Source organism: Lycorma delicatula, chromosome 12, assembly GCF_047948215.1.
Source record: "Lycorma delicatula isolate Av1 chromosome 12, ASM4794821v1, whole genome shotgun sequence".
In the NCBI taxonomy this organism is placed as follows: Eukaryota; Metazoa; Arthropoda; class Insecta; order Hemiptera; family Fulgoridae; genus Lycorma; species Lycorma delicatula.
In genome coordinates this window covers 32,681,448-32,705,069 of record NC_134466.1, presented here as the reverse complement: position 1 = coordinate 32,705,069, position 23,622 = coordinate 32,681,448, and the positions used below count along the sequence as shown (strand labels likewise).

General features: G+C 28.9%; 1 protein-coding gene across 1 annotated transcript in view; it reads right to left on the bottom strand.

Annotated features, from left to right (window-relative positions):
• Positions 1-17,574, bottom strand: part of LOC142333387 (uncharacterized) — a 29,026-nt gene extending 11,452 nt beyond the window's left edge. Inside the window, exons 1-2 of the mRNA XM_075380409.1 lie at positions 17,536-17,574; positions 6,877-7,084 (exon numbers count right to left, since the gene is read on the bottom strand). Of these exons, the coding sequence (XP_075236524.1) occupies positions 6,877-7,084; positions 17,536-17,574 (247 nt within the window). The remainder of the gene's footprint in view (positions 1-6,876; positions 7,085-17,535) is intronic.
• Positions 17,575-23,622: the final 6,048 nt, after the last annotated feature.

The following is a 23,622-nucleotide window of genomic DNA, read 5'->3' as shown; positions in this document are numbered from 1 at the left end:
AATTAAAATTATACATATATATATATATATATATATATAAAATAAAACTAGCAAATAATATTACTGGAAAAGGATATGTTAAAATTGAATATAATAACTACAGAAAATTTAATAAAATATTTCATTATCAAAAAACAACATATATAACAAATATATATAATAACAAAATAATATATTATATAAATAATAATGATCTTTCTAAAACAATAAAAAATAATAACAAATATAATTTAGACAAATAAGGTATAGCCTAAAATGCGAAAAATGCATTTTAAAATATATTGATATGACTAATAGATAATTTTCAGTTAGAATCAAAGAACATATTAATTATATAAATAAAGGCCGTTCTAAGTTCGCGAAATATATTTTAAAATATAAACATAATTATAATCCAAACGATTTTATTAATGTATTAGAATATACTAATGATTTTTATAAAACTAACTTTAGAGAAATTTTACATTTATTTAAACAATAACAGATTGATAACGAACAAACTAAATTTGTTAACGACATTCTATTTAAACAAATCATAAAAATTAATTAATGATATAAGGCTTGCCAAACTGCTTTCAATTCAAATTACCAAAACAATTGAAATTCTTTTACGGAGAAGACATGTTATACTTATGATTGTTCGTACTAAAACTACTATACTTTTAATACATGTAAATAAAATTTTGGTTATTTTATTTTACTTCATTTTAAATGGATGTTGTAAAAGAATATTTTTATATTTAATCATACGGATATCCCTGAGGATGGTTGAAGATCCGAAAGCACTTGGATAAGTTTTAACATTTTATATTGTTGGTAAACTGAACCTTCATTATTTATATTTTATTATTGAATTAGTATTTATTGTAATTTTGTTTTTACAATCAGAGGTTAATAATTATTAATAAATCAACATATTTAAATTTAAAAAAAAAAGTTAAAAAAGAAGATGAAGTCGGATTTGAACCAATGTGCGTTTCTCTTGTAAGATCCAAATATTTCATTAATTAAAATTTTATTTGGCTATAACTCTGGAACTAGTCAAAAGAAGTACCACATGATACATCATTGAAAAGCTCTCAATGAGAGCGTATTACTCCAGTTAATAAAAAGTCAAAAATCCTTTTTTTTGGATTTTGGGCTTTTTTGGACACTTTTTGTCCAGTCGATTACAATCAAAACGAGAGGTGCACAACTAAATATTACAACAGTCCTAAATCCAAAATTTCAACATCTTACGGCTAATCGTTTTTGAGTTATGCGAGATACATACGTACGTACAGACGTCACGGCGAAACCAGTCAAAATGGATTCAGGGATGGTCAAAATGAATATTTCCGTTGAAATTTGAAAACCGAAATTTTTCACGATTACAATACTTCCTTTAATTCGTACAAGGAAGTAATTAACAATTTGCCGATGTCCGTGATGAATTGGTAGCGAATCGAACCCGGGGGTTCCGGGTCAGGCGTGGCATTTTTCCATACGTTACAAATTCCATTTCATATACTCACATTCAAACTCCTCTGTCAGCTTATGCGGTTAATTCATCAAGTAAAAAAAAGCTCACGATCATGATTGGTCCACGCCCCCTGATTTATATGATGAATTAAACAGTTAGTTTTACAAGTATTAACTTTTACTCTTCTTGCAATATTTTTTGTTTTTTTTTTTTAATTTTTAACTCAGGTATTTAATTCCATTAACATAATAACATTTTATATTATGTAATTACGTATGTTGCCTCATTACCATTTTTTAATGTTCTTTAAATTATTTATTTATTTATACAAAATCTTTTAAAATTAATCCAATGAAATAATGTTAAAAAGGTTTATATTTAAAAAGCATCATTGTTAATTATTAAAAAATGATTTCAATTTACAGGACTATGGAATTATTTGCTGCACGTTAAACTATCAATAGATTTAAGACATTCATTCAAGGTGAAGTAACAGAGTTGAGAACAAACAGAGCATAATAAGATCTAAGGAAACAAAATTAAATAGGGCCCTATATCCATTTAATTACATGTAAATAATAATGCATGGTACATAAACTTCTAATAGGGTGGAATTACAGAAACGTATATGGAATGTATAAAAAGATTATTTTTTAAAAAAGGTATATAAAAAATTGTTTCGTTAAATTTCTAATTAAAATTTGGCACATTTTGATATGTATTATTTTTTATTAAACTTCAAAATTTATACGTCTGTATTGAGTTTTTGTGGACTTTTTTCTTACTATTTTACTAAGAATCAAATTCTCTATAGGTTTTGTTTAAAACGTTTATGTGTTTATGATCTATTTAGGAAAGTTATTTTACGCCAAACATAAAATGGTGTGTTTTACGACCCCAATCTTTTGTCTTTTATCTCCGATTATTCAAAAACTAGTAAAAATACATCTCTCAGATCTATTTTTTAAAATTTTTCAGCTCAGATTTTTTTATAAAACCATATATTTACCCCTTAATTTGAGTGCCATGAATTACAGTCTGACTTAATTTTACGATAGGCGCAGTGATCAGAGTGACATTTTTTGCCTACCGACACTTTCTAAAAAATAAGCTTATGTTTATATGAAATTTCTTTTATTTTTTCACTAGCAGAACATGTCGTGAAAGTTTGTTACATTCTTCGTGAATAACTCTATATATATATATATATATATATATATATATATATATATATATATATATAAGCTAATATAAAGACAGTGAATGATATATAAATTTATTCCGTATTTTTATGAAAAAAAGAGTAAGATACTATGTCTTTTTTTTTCAAATTTTTATTTACTCGTACAATCGGTTATATTTTTGTAAGAACTTTAAGTAAATTACATCATACATATCCATTTAAGAAGAAATCACCATTGAATTTCGAAACACAAGAACGTACACTACCTTGTGTACGTTCTACACTTAGAAGTTCTATGTCACTACTATGTAATTTTTGAAGAACTTTTACAGTCAAGAACTGCACTATCAATAGCTCAGTAGAAAACAATAATAAAAATAACAGATTAATAAAGTACTTAGAAAAGAAAAAATACATCAAAAAAGGAAAAAACTGAAATTGAAAATAGAAACATAGAGAAAGGGAATGAAGAATTGATTAATGCACAACATTCAGCGAGTGTAATTACACTATATCTATTAAAGTCCAGAACGTGTGGTCGCTTACGTCTTCTAACATTCTCGTCGTTGTCTAGGAGGTTTACGGCCAAGTGCTTAACGCGGGCATTTAGCCGAAGTTCATATTTCAAATTGAAAAATTGTATTTCTTCCTTAACGTATCATAGACCCACATTTCGTGTATTTCACGTCTTAGCAAACCATGGCACCACAACTATACCCTCGCTAGTTAGTTTTGAAACCGCAGTATGATTTCAACATTTGATTTGCTTGCCTTCTTCCACAGTTGTACCCACATGTCTATACTTTTTTTTATAATTGCTGTGTATAAATATAGCTCAATAAATAAAGATAACTCAGATATCCTGTACAGCAACCAGTGAATTTCCTTGAACTTCATGTTAAGTTGCTTTGTCTTTTTCCTCACATGAAACTTCTACGCCAAAGGACGATCCAGGCGAAGACCCAGATACCTTAAACATTCAGAAAGCGGGATTAAAATGCCACCAAGTGAACCCATGGGCAACCTCTTCTCCTCACTGAGAACTTCACATAACTGGAGATTAACCCATATCTTGTCCAGCCATCTGATAACGAGATTTAATTCAGATTGTAGATTAGTTAAGGTCACAGTAGGGTTGTTATCAACAGCTAGAATAACTGTGTCATCGGTTAAAGAAGCAACGTGATTCCATTCTCAACCGGAAGGTCGGCAATGAAGATACAGAATAATAATGGTCCCATAACTGAGCCTTGAGAAACCCCCAACGTACTGTCGCAGAACGCAGGTAATTCTTGATTACATTTTATTCGGGAAAAATGCCCATCGAGTTAATATGAAGAACAAGGTAACAACTCCGAGAAAGGTCTTTTTTAACTTATATAAAAGCCCAGGCAGTCTCCTCTAAGGCCGAACATCTAAGAAGGCTTCCAAGCAACATTTCTACCCTAACCTCCTCTTTTCCATAAAAAGTTGAAAATAGATTTTTTTATGGAAAGTATTCCTTACATTTAATATGATTAGTTTCCGTAAAAATGCACATAACTAATTAATAATTCTGAGTAGCAGTTTGCATTAACAAAAACTAGATAAAAGTATACGTACGGATATGGAACGATAAAGCAAACGAATCTACGGAAATTGATGGCAAAAAGTATTTAAGATGTTTTCTTGTTTTACAAATTAATTTTTCGATTTATGTAATATTTAATTTTTTATCTGATAATTTTCTTCATACAATGTACAAAATAATTCTATTTATTTTTTTTAACACATTGAATTATTTCTTATCAGAAAATTAAAAAAATTTAGTTTAAGAAAAATCGTCTCAGTAAAAAGTAAAATATAATATTTTTCTCAATTCACGTTTAATTTGGAATATTTTTTTATGGACGTCTAATTAAACTCAACGACTATTAACTCTTAATTATACGCCAACTTAAAAAGTCATCATTTCATGCAGGTTTTAGTTTAATTCAATACTACATTTTTTTTAACATTTTATATTCTTAGTCTCGTTTACAGTATGAATAGCTCTACAGAAACCTCTACCCGTATGTAAAATGTATTTTGCAGGAAACTCAAAGCCAAGTAAATCATTAGTTTGATTATAATAATAACAACATAAATTAACTTCAGAAAAATTTTACCTTAGGCTGTAAAACAGGGAAATTCATAATTTTTACTTAAGAACTCGATTTATAGTTAAATTTTCTTTATACTTTCTCAAAAATTATTTTGAGAAAATGAACAGTCATACAATAAATTAAATGTTTGTTTGTATTTAGGCAATTTATGTATTTATTTTACAGGTTACTTTCTTATTTCCTCATCCAAATAAGAGTAGCATTTTCGAAATTTTTAATTTTTGAAAAGTTTTAAAAAATTTCAAATAATTACAACAATAATACATAAATAGAATTAAGATCTGTCTTATTTTAATTAAATCAGTTGAAAAATGTATTATCTATGTTATCATAACATTTTTTTAAAAACTGTTAAAGAAGAACTTGCAAACAAAATATTTAAGGTTTTATTTAGAAAGCGGACAAATTCTTTCATTTTCATTTTCTGAGTAACAAATATCGTAATGTAAATTATTTATGGATTAAGTAATAATAAACAATACTAAAGCTAATGTTTATCTTACACATATCATGTAATTTTTTTATTTTTTTTTTTGGTTGTTTGATAACATCACCACAATAAGCTCGAAGCCTGTGCGTGGGATATGGAAATGTAGCGTATGAAAAAAATGGCATGCCTGACCGGGGTACGAACGCAGGACCTCCGGGTGAAAGGCCGAGACGCTACCACTCGCGCCACGGAGGCCGGCGCGATGTAATTATATTTTAACTTCTCCCATCTTATCATAATTACATTCCTGACTGGGTACTGGTCGGTGCAGTCAATTATTACAATCGTGTACTGCATGTGTTTGCTGTGATTGTCACTATTTGTTATTTTTATATAACATGGGTTTGATTGATTTAATCCCTGATATTAAAGGGGTTAAGTTAAAGGGGTTTTACATAAATTAATACTAGGTTTTGCGTATAGGGTCTTGAAATTTTTCTTTCGTTAAGTGACAAGGTAGATAAATATCGTTGTGAAAAGGCAAGTTGTCACAATTCTGCACGATTCTGCGAGATAGTGTAACATGGAAATAGACGAATCTCTTTTTTAAAGGCGAAAATACAACGTGGGGATGGTTTACACTAAGCTGAGAGTGTTCTCAGGAATTTTTAGAGAAACAAAGAATGATTCTTGTCTTCAACAAGGTTTTCCAATGTCACCAACGTTATTTAATATAAATCTGGATGAGCTAATGTCTGTTTGTCTTAACAAACAGACATTGAATCCGGTATACATCTTGGACAAAGAGTTTCTTTAAATTTTTTCGCGGTTGCTGATAATATAGTGATTGTACAGGAACGTGAAGACAAGCTGCAAGTAGCAGTTCATCACCTCCATCTCATCAGTAAAGAATTCAACATGAAAATTTCACATCAGTTATCTAACGTTAAGTCCTTTTACGGAAAATGTTACTTACGTTCCAAGATAGTTATCAATGAAAATAAAGTCAGTTATTTTTACACGGATTTGAATACTAGATCGTGGATACCGGTCTTCTTTGGAGGTTGAGTTTCAATTAACCACATATCTCAGGAATGGTCGAACTGAGACTGTACAAAATTACACTTCATTTAGCTTCCGGTAATTATCTTTCAGATAATACTTCAGAGGATGAATATATATTATAGGAATATATAGGATGATATATATATATATATCATGCTCATTCATCCTCTGAAGTATTATCTGAAAGCTAATTACCGGAGGATAAACAGGAACAGAAAGTGATCGATGGAAAAATTCTGAAACAGGTGGGAAACTTCAAATAACTAGGGGATGACCTGTCCTTCGATCAAGGAAAAGATATAAGTGGAAATAAAATACTAATTTCGATCGACTGCTTTGCACCTAGCCAGTGATAACCTAACCTACGATTACCTATGATTAGACGATACGATAGCATATCGTCTCGAGGCACCTTGCCTGTGATATCACACCTGAGGCACGCCGAGAAGTCTGGGTCCTCGCGCATGAACACTGAGCAGGCATCTTGAATCTTGCGCAAGCGCAGTGAGCATACAACAACAAAAAATCCTAGCAAAATAAAGAAAAATTTTATAAAGGAAACATCTAATAAAAAAAGCACATATATACATACCTGATGCGGATGATAACGAACCACGCGGAGAAAAAGCATAGGGAGATAAAAAATCAGTTGACATTCTTTTAGAAGATCCATCATAAAGACCTTCATTTTCTGATCGCGAAGACAGCCTTCTATCCATATAACGTTCATTTAACTCGTTATCTTCTCCTGTTATTTCAATCCGGCACTCTGTTCCGGCATTACCACCTTTACCATCCAGCTGAAAAAATAATAATAATTATTATTACTAATTTATTTATTTTTATAATTAATATCGTAATCTTAGGCATATATAAATTTATTGGATCTGTGAGTGTTACTCTTTCATGAAAAAATCACTCAAATGATTGAGCTAAAAGTTTGCATAAATATAGCTTTTAAGCCTGGAATGAACATATATGACAACTGTCACTACGAAAAGTTTCACAGTTTCAAAATGATGATAGTTTTAACGGCTTGCGATCGATAACAATCGGATTATGTTCCTTGCTGATATCCAATTTTACAATGGCTAAACAGTTTGTCATATTGAATTCAGGGATCTCTTGCAGTAATTGAAATTAAATTTTCTACAAAAAAATTGTCGCTTTGTCTTTTTTAGATTTTGTCTTTTGGTTCTTTAGGAAAGTAGATCTAAAGGTGCAGCGGCTCAACCTACAGTACTGCCACTTTTACTGTCCGCGCCGCTATTAACAGCACTTATTTTTTTTAAGTTGGAGGCCAACTATTATGAGGTCCATATATTTCAGACCATTCAAAGTTTCGAGTCCTGTACTCCCCACACTATTGCTCCAAAGAAATTACAATACACTGATAGCTTTTATACATTGAACAGACTTTAATTGTTACTTATTATTATTATTATTATTACAAGCTTGAGGATAATGAACACAATGAGAGCCCACAATACACAACAAAAAACATTACAATATACGGGTCTCCCAAAAGTCGCTTGACCTAGAAATACAATATTTGTATTTTACGTCATATGCCTAAGATTAAACCATTTCATATTTTTTAGGTTGGTAACACTACTTATATTATTTTCATTTTTTCCTCCAGGTGATTGAGTAGTTCATTGTTCATGTTTACAAGTGATGATTTGTAAATTAACAATGAACCGTAAACTAAGTTGTCACTCTTACAATGTGGATAGTAGATAAAAAAAAAAAATAGTAATGAAATCGTTCAGCAGTTTGAAGAAGCGTTTCTTCAAACTCCAGCATCAGCCAGACAAGCGATCTACAACTTGAGAAACTGGAAGTGTACATGATTTTCCAAGGAATGTGAGACTAAAATTGCTGCAACTGAAGATATAAAAACCATTGCCTAATCATTTTTTCAGAGCCCAAAGAAATTTATTCGTAAACGATCTGTGCCGCAGTTGAGACAAATAATCGAAAATGAATTTTAAGCGTTAAACGCAAAGATTTGTGTAAAAAATTGGTTACAAGTGTAAAATCCCGGTGGGTGAAAAATGTATTTAAGTACATGAACTGCATTTTAGCAACTTTAGTAACGTTTTAAAGAATGTATAATAAATTTTACTATATAAAAATGTGTTGCTGACTGAATAGTACCAGTATTGTTTTCAGCTTTTGAAACATTGTTGTCATATTTTTTGGACAACTGACTTTTGGAACACCCTATGATTGAAATCACGTAATTCTGAACAAAAATTACTTAACGTAATATAAATGAAGAGAATATACATCACACATCCTCAGATATGTTTAAATATATAGTTTTTAAATATATAAAAGATTGCATGGAAAACTGAACGTTCTCAATTGGATTAGGTTAAAAAAACAAGCATTTGGAGCGGATCAATGAAATAAAACTTTTATATTTAAAAAAAAAAAAATTATTTAAATATGTCGAAGTTTTAAATATTGACTTAAAGTAATCAGAGAACTACTTCGAATTCGGTGGTACAAAGAATATAGATATAATTCAGAATATGTTTCAAAAAAGGAAAAAATTAGGTTGAGTTTAAAAGTAAAAAAAATTACGCAAGTAAGAAAGGATATCGTGAGCGGCATCAATTTTTTTATTCAGAATAAAATACAATGGTGTGAAAAGGTTAAACTCAGATCAATGATTTTTGATTACAATAATAAATTTTGGAATTAGAAAGAAAATTTAAAAATATTTTTCTCGAATTTAGTGCTTTATATTATCAAAATATGCACGCTAGGAAATCCACAAAAAAAGTAAGTATTTTTAATAAGGTATTTAAAGGGAAAATTTTAGATGGGATTATAAAATTTAAATTTTTTAAATTGAACGAAATGAGTTTATAAATATTTCGTTAAAGTTAATCCTGAGGGAACTTATCAAAATAATTAGAAATATCTTGGAATAAAAATACCAATGAGTGGTTTATTCCATCGATTTTTTCAATTTTTTTCAAATTTCTCATGAAAATGATATCTCATATGACCGTTAAAAAAATAATTAAATGTAATATGGTGAAAACAATATGGTGGCCAAAATTCTAGATTAAGGTAAAAATTTGTGTTTATGTCCAAAGTAGATGGATCTAGTAAATTAAAAATTATAGAAAAATAGGGGAAATTTACTTTTTATACACTGTGTGTAGTTCCTAATCGTACGTTGCATTTTAGTTATGTATTTTTACTGACAGATGAATTTATCATTACTTTTTTAGATTTTTTCAATCTTTGTGGGAATAACCATATAAACTTTACTGTTTACCCCTCCTCTTAGTATACACAGGAGTGAGTTATGGCAACTTGACCGTACTTAAAGCAAAATAGGTTGGCAACCGTTTAAACGAAAATCGAAATTGCTGTGATCTTGCATACTAGGTTTATGGGAAACGGCAGTAAAATCCTTAAAATTTCACTTTAAACGAATTGTTGGTTTGGCTAATTTAACTTATGAGGAAATGATTACAATAACCACACAAATTGAAGCGTGTCCCTAATGACTTATCCTATATCTCTTCTTCTCATTTCCTTATTGGTGATTCTCTTACTGCAATACCTGAGCCTGATATTACAGAAGCGAAACTAAATTCATTATCTCGATAGCAACGAATGCAGCAACTGCAGCAGCACTTCTGGCGAAGATGGTCCAAGGAGTATCTTAATCACCTTCAAATTCGAACCAAGTGGATGAACACTCAATCCAACCTTCTGCCTGGTATGATGGTTGTTATCGAGGACGATGATATTCCACCGCTAATGTGGAACTTAGGAAGAATCCTGCATATCAACAAGGGTGATGACAATTTGGTGAGAGTCGTGACTGTAAGGACAGCAACAGGCGAACTGGAATAATTAATATGTAAAAGGAATATTAATAAAATATGTATTTTACCTATTTCAGACAATCAGTAAAGAGGACATTATAATTTATTATTTTTCTATTGACAATATTTTCATGTTGAATTACTTATGTAGTTAATATTTATGTTTGTAAATCTTTGTATTTTTTTTATAAATATCTATAGGAGATATTTAGGTTATTTTAAAAAATAACAGTGATTCGGTTGTGATTAAACAAGTATTATTTTGTCGGCATTTCAATATTTCACGTCATGATGCCGTTCCTAGATGCAATGCTAAGTTATGGATAACAAATTTATTGCAGTTGTAATGAAAAACAAATCACCAGGTCATATGCATTCCAAGAGAACAATCCAAACATTGATAAGAATAAGGTAGAAAACATGAGAAGCCCTCGACGATCAACCAGAAATCATGCTGGATCCCATCGTTTATCCCACAGTTGTGTCAGAAATATTCTACCCAAGGATTTAAACTGAAAATGATGATGGAAAGATGTAAGTGAGCATAATAAAGTAAATCGGGTTATATGGTGGGCAAATTTTATTAACTTTACCGATAAAATGGTTCTGCTAATGAGTGACGAAACGCATTTTCATTAAAAAAATTTTCGTTTCTGGACTGATACGAATTCTAATTACTTAATATGCGTCTTATTCACAGTCTATAACTATTTGCTATGCTCCAGCAAGTATTGGAATGATAAACCCTATTTCTTTGATGAAGAAGGGCATGTGGTGAGAATCAATTCTAATCTGTACACAACGATGTTACAAACATTCCTTGCTCTTGATTTGCTTCGTAATGGGAGCAACTTGAATGCGATGTCGTTCCAGCAAGATGGAGCAACAAGCCATCAACTGTCAGAACATTCATGGAGGTGGTTAGAGAGATGTTTCAGGTCACGTGATTTCCAAAGGAGATGATGCTGCATTTTCGGCACGTTTTCCAAACTTATTAGTATGCGGCTTGGGGTAACTAAAGTCTAGAGAGTTAAAACACTAGACTTAATAATATTAACAAACTCAAAGCTTCCATACAAAAAGAAATCAGAGCAATTCCAGGCAATATAATGCAAACAACGATCAAAACCAGTGGGATAGACTATACAGTGTATGAAAAATGGTAGAGAATATTTACCTAATATTATTTAAAAAAATGAATTTAAACCACAAAATGCCATTATATTTTCTTTAATTACATATTCAAACATACTTAGGTAGTTTTTACATATTTTGTATTTTTCATTCAATTAAAAAAATCACCAGATTCCCGTGATACACTCTGTATAATAATGATTGTATAAAAAAATACGTCGATCCAGCTTTACTTAGATGTAATCAGATGACGCTACAATTATCGATTTTATTTTATTCCAGTGGGAATTTCTGACAACAAAATTAAATTGTTAAAATTCAATTTTAAAATCTTTTAACTTATATTTAACAATTTATTAACAATTGTAAATGTGTTTCTACTTAATTTAATTTTCTGCAGAAGCCTGAAATGATTATATATATATATATATATATATATATATATATTAATACGTCTATTAAAAAATAAAAGAAAGGATTGTCAAAAACATTTTAACTCCCGGTTAATATAACTAGAATATTTAAATCAAAAAGGAAGATATGGTGATCATGACAAAAATGGGTTATCGGGATTTTTACAAATCTTTTACGTTTCAGAGTCCAATTAGTTCGTCTAGATAAAAAAAAATAAAACTATGTATGTATGTGTTTCGCAATGCTTTTGGCCATAAATATCAGAATTGAAATTTGGCTGAAATATTTCTGTATGTGGAGCAGTGATCACATTTCTTTTTTCAAAATTCGTTAAGGGTGCGATATAGTGAAAAAATCAATTTAGATTTTCTTCAGATGCATTTTGAAGGAAACGTTTTTAAAGAAAATTTGATACATGCAATGCATGAATAATAAAAAATCAATCCCTTTCCTCTTAAAATTCAAGTATGTGTTACGAACTCGTTTAGTTGGTAGAATGTAAGGAATTTATTTTCGGAATTTGTGTTTATCTTTAAGAAAGAACATCTTTCATAAATATGCATTTTAAATTGTGGTATTGATTCCATCCCCAGTTCGATAACTTTTTAACCGTCTGACAAGAATTTCTGATACCGTTACTGAATTTAACATATTAAAAATTAAACATTGTTGAGAACCTTGCACTTGAAATGATTATAAACATTATTGAATGTGTCGTTTACCTAAGTTACATAGAAATTGTTGTTAAAGTACAAGTTAGAAATGCTACTTAAGACGTTAACGATAAACCTTAGAATTTTCGATTGAAAACGTTGAATGGGGTTGCAGATTGTACTTGACAGCTCAGAATAACAATAAACGTGCCCAACGTATACTCAAATCGGGTAGAGTAACATTATGTATGTTAACAATTTTGAAGCTATTAACAATTTTAATGGCGTTGGCACAAAAGTGAATAGCCATTTAAATCAGTCAAATAACTTAATAATTTGTTTATATCAGTAGACTTATTTTAAATTTTTATTCCATTTTGACCATTAGCTTTATTTCATTTTGGTTTTAATTTATTATATTTTTTAATTACTGATAATAATAAATCTTGATGAAACTAACCTTTAATTAATTTTATATATTTAATCTTAAATTAATTTGCATTGTATGTATTACTTTTTCAGTAAACAAACTTAAAATTATTGTATTTTATTTTACCATCATCTGTAAATATCTGTATCTGTGTAATATCTGTAAATATTACACGCACAAGTTGATTCTGGAGGAAAGGTAAATAAATTTGGAAATTATTCTAGAGCTTGAAATAAGGAAAAACGTTCATAGAAACATCATGTCCGAAAACGCTTTGTTATCGAGTTACGGCTAGCGAAAGATTTCGCCCGGATTTCAGTTTCCCAGGTGAAATGAAATTATATTGAAATTTTTAAGACATTAAATAAGAGTAAACTTGACGGTTTCTTATATTTTGTGACCTGAAAAATCGAATAAAATAGATCCTAGAACTGTATCCCAGTAGTTTTGACGAAAAACACGTATTTTAGGTTTGTAATAAAATAACATTGTTAAATAGCTAATAAATAACTTTATCATTATCAAAACTTGTAGAGAATTTTATTCACAGAAAATTTGAGTAATAGTCTCTCAAAAGCAAAACAAAAATAACTTTTTTGTATATAATAACTTTTATTATTAAAAACAAAACAGTAAAAATCATATCTGCATATTCTACGTTAATGAAGAGACGCTGCATTTCTCAAAACAAAACATTCCAAACAGATTTTAACTTTTTTAAATTCAGATTCAATTGGGAAAATGTAGGTACAGTTTAGAATAGAACAAACACAAAAACACTACCTAACTTGATTCTCAAATATAATTAATCACAATCAAAATTATGTCAAAAACTAAAATATTCAACGTTTATAACACGTGACCACAATTTTATGGCAAATGAATAGTATTCAAATTAATTTTGAAGCGTACAGACAGTGTTGCCAACCTAATTTTTCAAAGGTCTAAATTTATTTTACTAAAAACAATCATTTTTCATTTTTACAAGTTCATAAAATTTTTCTGTTATGTTCTGTTACATAATTTTTCTGTCTATTACATAGACTTTTTCTGAATTCTCTATAAGTTTTTATAATAAAATTTACGCATTTATAAGTAATTTAACGAAGTAATTTTGCTTCAAATCTAAAAAAACATGTTTTTAGTCCCCAAATATTTCTTTTTTACGTTAAATGTCGTGAAAATTGCGGAACATACAGTTCAGGGATCTGTTTTATTAGATTTTTCACGTAAAAAAAATCAGGAACCATCAAGTTTACCTCCTTATATAACGCCTTAAAAATTTCAGTACAACCTAATATCCGGTGGTGGAGGGGGTAACTTTTTCGGACATAATATCTGTATGAACGTTTTTCCTTATTTCAAGCTTTCAGTTCAGAATTACTTCCCTTCCTCTTTTATCACCCTGTTAAATCGATTGGTTCCTGTGAGTCTGTTATTCTTTCACAAAAAATCTCAGCTTAAGCTGAAATTTTCCTTGAACAGAGTTTTTCAGTAGAAAAGGACGTACGACTATCGCCTTACGAAATGTTGCATCGTATCAAGATGGTGACCTTTTAAATGGCTTGCGGAACAACCGGATTATGATTAAGTTTCACGGTCACTTCCTCGTACAGTTTGTCGGGTAAATATAACAACAGAGCAATAAATACCAGTTCAATTTTCGATAAATGTGAGAAGCTGCTCTGTGAGTTCAGTATAAATAGGAGATAGAATGACAAGTATGCATTAATAAAAGTGTAAGTTAGTCGCCTTTTATATACATTAAAAGGAAATAATTAGTATAAAGTTAATCACTTTATTTTGTAATTTTTATCTTATTTGTTATTGTAATGTAATCATTTTAAATTTTGAGATTTATAATTAACTTATTTTTTTAATTGTAATTATTATTTAAGAGTAAATAAAATATTTGTAAGAAAGTTTACGTGTGTTATCTCTCAATATCCTTGTTGAACTGTGAACACGGAACAGTATTTTATTACTAACTATAATACGAAATTCAAAGAAAAACAGAAAAGGAATATTACAATAATTGCTAAAGTGCAGTGCAATAAAAGACAGTTTAAAAACTGAGAACTAATCTTAAACAATTTAATGAATTTTTTAAAACTACCTTTAAAGGGATACATAATATATTTATTTATCAATGAGTCACAGTACTTTAATAAAAACAAAAGAAAAAGAGTATCTTGCTATCCTTTCTAAAACAAAATATTTAGAAATAACAAAAAACATATTAACGTAGACCGAAAGAAAAAGTTCATTTTTTATTATTAATAGCTTATATAAAACATCATTAAATCCTTTACGTTATTTCTAAAAAGAAATTACACGACTAAAAAATTATAAAGAAATTATAAGAATATATATATTGTTATATATATATATATATATATATATATGTTATATATATCTCAAGAAATGTTTAAAATTTTCACCATATCAATCAGAGGTACACAGAGTAATTCACGAAGAATGTAACAAACTTTCAGGACATGTTCTACTGATGAAAATAAAAAAGAAAGTTCATATAGATGTACGTTCGGAAATGCTTTGTTAGCGAGTGTCGGCTGGCGAAAGATTTCGCCCTGATTTTTCGCCTTTGGTAAATTTAAGCCGGACTGTAAAAATTGCCAAGAGTAAATTGTACGCCTATTTGGAGGCTCCCCACCGTATTTCCTAAAAATTACGTTGAACTGCAGTTGTTGACCGCAAATCGTGAAACCAAAACACACAGCGAGCACGTTCCGCACCAGTAAATGTATATTTTTAACAAACCTGGTAGCTAAATTCGGTACTAATGAACTACGTAAGTCAAAACTTGATATATTTTCCTATGAAAGGAGATCACAACCGAATCTGTAAATAAATAAATAAAGTAAATAAATGAAATAAATCACCCGGTAGAATAAGGAGTTTTTAAAGGGGCATGAAAATTTTACATTAGTTTCATTATCAGCATGACTCTGCACAACTTTACACAGCACTTTAGAATTATATTTTCGACCTCTGAGGCTGAAGATTTAGCAAATTTATTAGAAATATCTTTCTCAGTTCTGAAACTATTCATATATTTTAAAATGCTATCATCTAGATTATTCTTAGATTTCCCACTTGAATTTTAATTATCTGCCAAATTTTTTTAAGTTCGTTAGATTTTCTGACTTATTTTTAAAACTGTAATTTTTACAACTTTATCTTCTGTAATAATAATAATAATAATAATAATAGAGGAAAAAAATCCAATAATAACTAGCATTTAATTTTATCATTCATTTCGTACTACACTACCAAACGGATTTTTAAATGAAACTGAATTAATAAATTGAATAGTAAAATATTGTAAAAAACGAAATTTTTAAGTTTAGCTAATTCTAAAAGCAATCTTAGTCTATTAGCAATATCATAATTATTGAATCCGGGACAATAGTTATAACTAATGGATGTAAAGGAGATATTACTGGTCAAGGTTTAGAAATCTCAGTTGAATGCAAAGTGAGATTGAATTACTGGATTGGCGATTATCCTATAGTGATACATTTTAATATTGTCTGTGGCAACTTTACATCAGGCATAACTATTGTGCATCTATGTGTTTATCCTTTCTTAACTTTGACGATTAATATTTATATTGGCTTGTTTTCTTCTCCTTTAAATTAGACCTTTTTAGATCTTTTTGCAGTTCCTTTTCATCTTCTTTCCTTTGTTTCCAGAATTTTTTCATTTTTTCGAGTGCTATTTTGCTCTCTTGTAAATTTGTTGTAGCTGTTCTTTGATTTTTCCTTTTCATCTAAATCGAAATCCTCCATTATTTTTCAAAACTCTATTCTATTATTTCTTCCAATCATTATTTAGTGTTTAAGTTTTTTTCTTCCCGATGCCACCCTATTCTTGTTTTTCTATCTTTGTAAAAGTTAAAAACTGTTTTATTAATCTATTGCCACTTTTTCTATAAATATGGTAAAAAAAAACTTCATTCTTTTTTTGTAAATGGTTTATTTTTTGGTAAATTGTTTTGTTAGATTTTAGCTTATAACCTTCCTTTGTTCTTTTGGATGCAAAAATCTTCCTTAAGATTTCTTCTTTTAAAATATTTCTTACATTAAACACAAACACTCCCTTGCATAAGGCTTCTGGGCAAATTTTGTTGTGTTGTGATTTAGCTTTATAACTTTTTTAATTTTTTCCGCCTCCCGGAATCAGACCCCCAGTTAAACATGAACACGGTTCCGGGAGGTGCCTTTGCCTCTAGTCGGCAGATGAGGTAAACGCCAGGCTCGGCTATGCCCTTCCCGGCCTCCATCACCCAGCAACCGGGGCTCGGTCCTTAGTGCATCGCCTCTAACGGGGGCAAGATTTATAGCTTAAGAATTACTTATTGTACACATCCCTGTAAGCTGTTTTCATTTTTCGAATCCTACTTTTAATTCCTTTTTTTTCGAGTGCAATTGATGTTATTATCTCCCCACGGTACTTAAATTGCCTACTTTGTATATTTTTTGTCCTTTTTTAAAGGTTATTTCTTCTGACTTTTTTGTTTGTTTTTTTTTTTTTGAGATTTTTTGTTATTATAAAAAAAACTATTTTTAATTATTTAAAAATAATAGCTGTAGTAAATAATAGTATAATAATAGCCATCGTAAGTATAAAAATAAAATTAGTATTTACAATAAAGAGTAAATTACTAATTTCGCTAAGTCAAAAAAAGTCGAAAAGATCGAAAAAACAGTCGAATCAAATAAAATTTTAAATTCACATACCTGAAGATGATCAAAATTCTCAGTGATTTCAAAATCCATGTAAAATAAAAATGTAACTTTATTTAATAAAAAAAAATAACACCCACGCACTCTTTGAATGGAAGTACGTTTGAAAGGAAAAGTTACAGAAAACTAACCGTACCAATGAAATCGAACTCTATAACTGAACATTTTAAATGAACTGAAACAAAGAAAAAAAATATGGTGTTTAGAAAAGTAAACTGCAGGTGTTAAACCTATAAAATGAGATGTAGTTATAATAAAATTAAAACACACAATCAATATCAGATAGACAATCAAGAAACTTATCGAAACAATTTTTAATTAAATTTATGAGCGTTTGTGTGAGTCCGTATAAATAATTTTATTCTTTTTAAATAATAAATACAAATTCCGATATATGTAAACGCGCGCGCGTACCCTCTTATACATAATCAAATTATAATTAATCAAATAACTCAACACATATATCATTTTGTGCTATTTTCAGTATTTCATTGTTAAGCAGCATAATATATACTATATACCAGTCAATTTATATCTTTTACCATGTGGTTGAAGCTAAAATCTTACTGCACTAAAAATAAAATCTCGACAGGACCATAATTATATTCATTTATGATTGATTTTTTTTTTCTATGTAATTGTTTCTTTATTTAATATGTCTTAAAAAAAGATACGAAACGATTACTTTTCGTTACGACTTTTTAACCTAAAACTTATTTTAGGCCAATGTAAACTATGAAAGAAAAGCTTTTCTAGTACTCCTAATTAACTGTTACACAGAACGATTCACGAATAACGTAACAACTCTCAGGACAAATTCTACTGGTGAAAATAAAAATGAAAGTTCACATAAACAAAAAGTACGGAAACGCTTTGTTAGGGAAAGATTTCACCCTAACTTCTTCACCGTAAGTGCCAATTTAAGTCCCAGAATTTTTACCGATCTTTGGGTAAAAAACATTATTTCATGTTAGGCATAAAATAATTTTGTTGAAAGGGTCACTAACAAACATTTTTAAAAAAAATCTGTAAGGAATTTAACTCTGAATAAAATTGCATGAAAGTCTACAGAAACTAAATTAAAATGTAAGAATTTTGAAGATGATAAAAAAGGAATACCATAGTAATGTGGCAGATTTTAAATAACTATAAATACTACTTTACTTTGGATCCCAAGAGTTACAGTCACGACTTAATTTTAACGAAGGCCCAGAAATCCAAAGCGTTTCTGAACCTATATTTATATGAAGATTTTTCTTCATTTACACTAGTAGAACATCTCCTGAAATATTGTTACATTCTTCGTGAATCCCTCTGTATATGTGCCTTTATAATATACTGTATAATAACAATGGAATTTCTTTTTAAAGTAAATAACAAATCTGTGGTAATTTTTACACCTTAATTTGTACATATCCCAACATGTGAAATAAATTATATCAAACAAATTTAGATAAAATTATTTTTAATTAGCTTTAAAGATATGCAATAAATTGATTTTTGCAATTTTGATTGTTATTCTTTTAAAATGTTTAATTAATATGTTTTGTAATATTGAAACTTTTGTTTTGTTCAATACCTAGTGTATCTATCACATTTTGATATGTTTTGTTTTTAATACTCCTCGAAATTCTTATACTAGTACTTAGTTTTTGTGGATTTATTCATATAAGATTTTACTTACATTAAGAATAAAATTTTCTACAAATTTTATTTATTTGTTTTATGTTTAATACCAATTTGTTTGTAATTTTCAAAAAATTAATACTTTGAAAACATATAGACACGGAGTAGAGTACGATTTTTTGTCAATTGTATAAATGGACAAATTTAAATTGAAATGGTAGGGGGTATCGAGAGCAAATCAAATCCCAGCAGGCAGACACGTAATTTGGGACCAAGGATCCCCCCGAGCAGGGGTAAAGTTGCAAAAATCAGTTTTTTCTCGAGAAATATGCGTCAAATGAAAAACTTTTTACAACAAATTTTTGTTTCTCTTTCTAAGCTCTATAATTATTTTTTTAAAAATCATTTTGTGAAATCGTTATTTTTTGCAAAAAAAATTAGTAATTTTTTGCCTCTAATTTACAAATAAACTCTTTTTTTCACAAAGTTTCCATTGGAAATTTTGCTAGTTTGTGTGAGGGTCCATGCGGCTTCCTGAAAAACTGAATCCTGAAAGATAGACATGTAGACCGAGAGTCTCCAGAGAAGTAAAGTCGTAAGAAGTAAGGTTTTTCCTTAAATCTAGAGAAATACCCGTCGCATGAAAAAAATTTACAAAAAATTTTGTTTCTTTCCACGTTCTACAATTTTTTTTTCATTTAAGATTTAACTTTGTTTTTTTAGAAATCAATAGCTTTTGCAAAAAATGAAAAATCCATGAAAATAATTTTGTTGCCTTTCATTGTCAAAGAATCTTAGTTCAAGTAACACATTTACAAGTAAATGTCAATCATGCAAGATATTACAATAAATTTTTCAACAAAATTCATAATATGAGTAACAAACTTTTGGTGAAGTAAATTCAGGATATCAAATTGTACTTAATTTACAATTTTTAATTTTAAATGAAGTCCAATTATTTTTAATTATTTAATTGTTATGCACTGTGTGCATAACAATCATCTTCATTTTTAATGCTAAAATATAAACTGATATATAGATTTCCAAAATCAATTTATAGTGCTAACCACCATCCCTAAATTCACATCATTATTTAAAACTTCTTTCGAAAGAGAAGTAAAAGCTAAATGAATCAATATATCATTTCAACAAATTGCTAATAATAGTAATATTATTACTTTAATTGGTTACGCTCATCGATTTATTTATTCATTAATTTATGAGAATATATAATGATATTTATTATTTAATGGTCTAGGTAATTTTTCTACATTAAAATTTAATAAAGAAATAATCGTAGAACTTGGAAAGAAAAACAAAATTTGTTGTAAACTTTTTTCATTCGACGCATATTTCTGAAAATATACAAAAAGAACTGAAGTTTTGCAATTTTTAGCCTGCTCGGGAGCCCTTGAAGTTTTGGTCCCAGTTACGTGTCTGCCCGTTGGGATTTGAGTACTAGCACAATTTCCACTATAATTTGTCCATTTACACGATTGATGGAAAAATCGTACCCAGCTCTCCGATTAATTCAATCGTCCGTCTTATTATAGGTAAAAAGAGTTACTAATTAAAATATATTGTTAAAAAATCTGTTTAGTTGATTTTAAGTTTACCAGTGAATAATATAAAGTACTTTTACTTATTATGTAATCTCGTTATAGTATAGAAAACTCAGCTGACACCTAGAGTCAATGGATTGGATTGTTATTACGTCTTGTCGCCGTGCACTACATCCTCGTAGTTAGTTATTACCAACGTCAATTGATTAATGTCATTTAAAGTAGCAACGCCAATACTACTTCACATACCACAAGTAGAACTACTGCACATCTTATCAAATGTTTAAACTTTCTAAATTTTGACCAGCACTACATGTCATATTCTCGTCAAAATTTTATATTTTGATAATAAAAAAAAAGGCTGATGTGGACACCACATGACTTCCATGTACGCCTATTAAATTGCATATATACATTTTTAAAAAATTAAAAGTACATAAAATGTTATTTCACTAATAACTTCTGATTTTTTTTATTGCTATTGAATTATTATTTATTGTAAAAGGTTTTTTACAATCAGAGATTAATAATTATTAATAAATCAATATATTTAAATTAAAAAAAAATTAAAAAAAAGGAAATGAAGTCGGATTCGAGCCGATGTGCCTTCCCCTTGTAACAACCAAATATTTAATTAATTAAAATTTCATTTTGCTGTAACTCTGAAACCAATGAAAGTAAGTACCACTTGTGATACATCATTGAAAATTTCTCAGTGAGGGCTTGTTACTGCACTTAATAAAACGTCCTAAATCAAAATTTTATGGATTTCGGGATTTTCTGGACACTATTGCCATTAAAAGGGGAGGTGCACAACTAGATGTTACAAAAGTCCTAAATACAAAACTTCCAACATTTTCGGCTAATCGTTTTTGTATTATGCTCTACATACGTACGTACAGACGTCACAGCGAAACTAGTCAAAATGGATTCAGGGATGGTCAAAATGGATATTTCCGTTGAAATCTGAAAACTTAAATGTTTCGCGATCACAATACTTCCTTTATTTCATACGAGGAAGTAAGAATACGTAAATAACATTTAATAGCGTATACTTCCAACCTGATGATAAGTCACAGCTTCTAATCGGTATCTGATATAATCAGTACTAATCGGAAATGTTCTGAATTATAATTTATTAAGATATTTGTTGTTACTAAAGTTATTTAATGGTTAGTTTACTATTAGAAAAATTTTAAATTACTAACAATCTATTAATTTATAATTTAATACGTTTAAGATATAAGCGAAAAAAAGTAGTGACGTAATTATCATTCTATTAACAGATTTTGAGTAATTATAGAAAACTGTTAATGTATTTCGTTCATAAACCCATTAAATACACAATGAAGTTAAAATTTCAAACACATGAAGATAAAAACTTTAAAGAATGATTACATTTAATTTAATTAAAAGCTTACACAGAATGATATTTACATAAAAAAACAATGGCAGATATCTTAGAACGAAAACTACCGCTGCCAATGGTTGGACAACTGTAGGCCTTTAGTCTGTCAAGAAAGTTGTCGTACAGACTTAGATGGGTACTTAGCAGGGTACTTAGATGTTCAGCAGTTTGAAATGGATAATCTCACTCACAACCAGCTATAGGTGACGCGCCCCGTTTGTTTATAAAGTCCCAGTTCTTAACCGATTAACAAAGAAAATATTTATACTACTGACCGTTTTTTTTTCATGCCATTTTATTTTTATATTTATTATCTTGCTATAACATTTGATTGTTGTGGAGCTCTGTAGTAGATTACTGGATTAAAAACAAAGTTTAGAAAATAAAATAATAATAAATCAATAATCCAACTTTTACATATCTTTTAATTGATTTTTTCCCACTGTAAAATTTGATATCTAAAAAGCTGACAAGGTTATTTTCCCGACTACGTCAGAATTAAATAAAACAAATCGAAATCATGAAAAATTTTTTTTATTATTATTAAAAGATTTTTATGCTGACAAAAATAAGATTTACCCATTGATAATTCGGAATTGCAAAAAATCCTTTTGATTTTGGGGGCTGCCTTACTGTAATGAAGTAACTGGGTAAAATTTATGTTAAAAAAGTGTTCCTAAAGTGACAATAATAAATTTAAAAAAAATTGTTTAAAAATATCGAAAAAATAAAATATACAATCATAATTCGAAGGTGATTTTTTTAGGAATGGGGTGAAAATTTCTTACTAGTATTTTTATGTTAAGTATAAAAGAGATTTGGGATTAATGAAGTATCAATACTTTGACGTTTTAAACGTAATGAATATTATACACTGGACTTATAAAAAAAAAAAATCAAAAAATGAATTTTGGTTGCCGCAGGCTATAGGAATGGAATGGGGAAAACTTTTTATAGTAATTTAAAGCCTAATTGATGTTGAAAATATTCATATAAAAATCTTTCATTAACTCCTCTGAAGCAAAAAGTCCTTTTTGGGAGTTCAACAAAAAAATTACAAAAAATTGGCAGTTCAGGTAAAAAGGGTTTCAACTTTTGTAAGCAAACTTTTTTGGTTAAAATGCTCCAGTCAAATTTTTAAATTTTATTTTGACCAAAACACCCCTATCCCTTTTTACATTACAATACATTACTTTATATTTTATAATCATTTCAATGAAGAGCGCCCACGCTTTTATTATTTATGATATGAAACGTAAAGGAATTTTGTTAATAAATTCATTCAGTATGCATTATTATAATTAAATGTACCTGAGAAATATAATATATGAATGCTCACATATAAATACATTCACTACCGTGAATAGGTAACAAATTTATAGGTTATCATTATCAATATAAAATGTTATCTGAATTCAATGAGAGTTTGATAAAAACATTTATTATTGATTTAATATGAAACAAATTATTTTTCTTTTTTTAGTG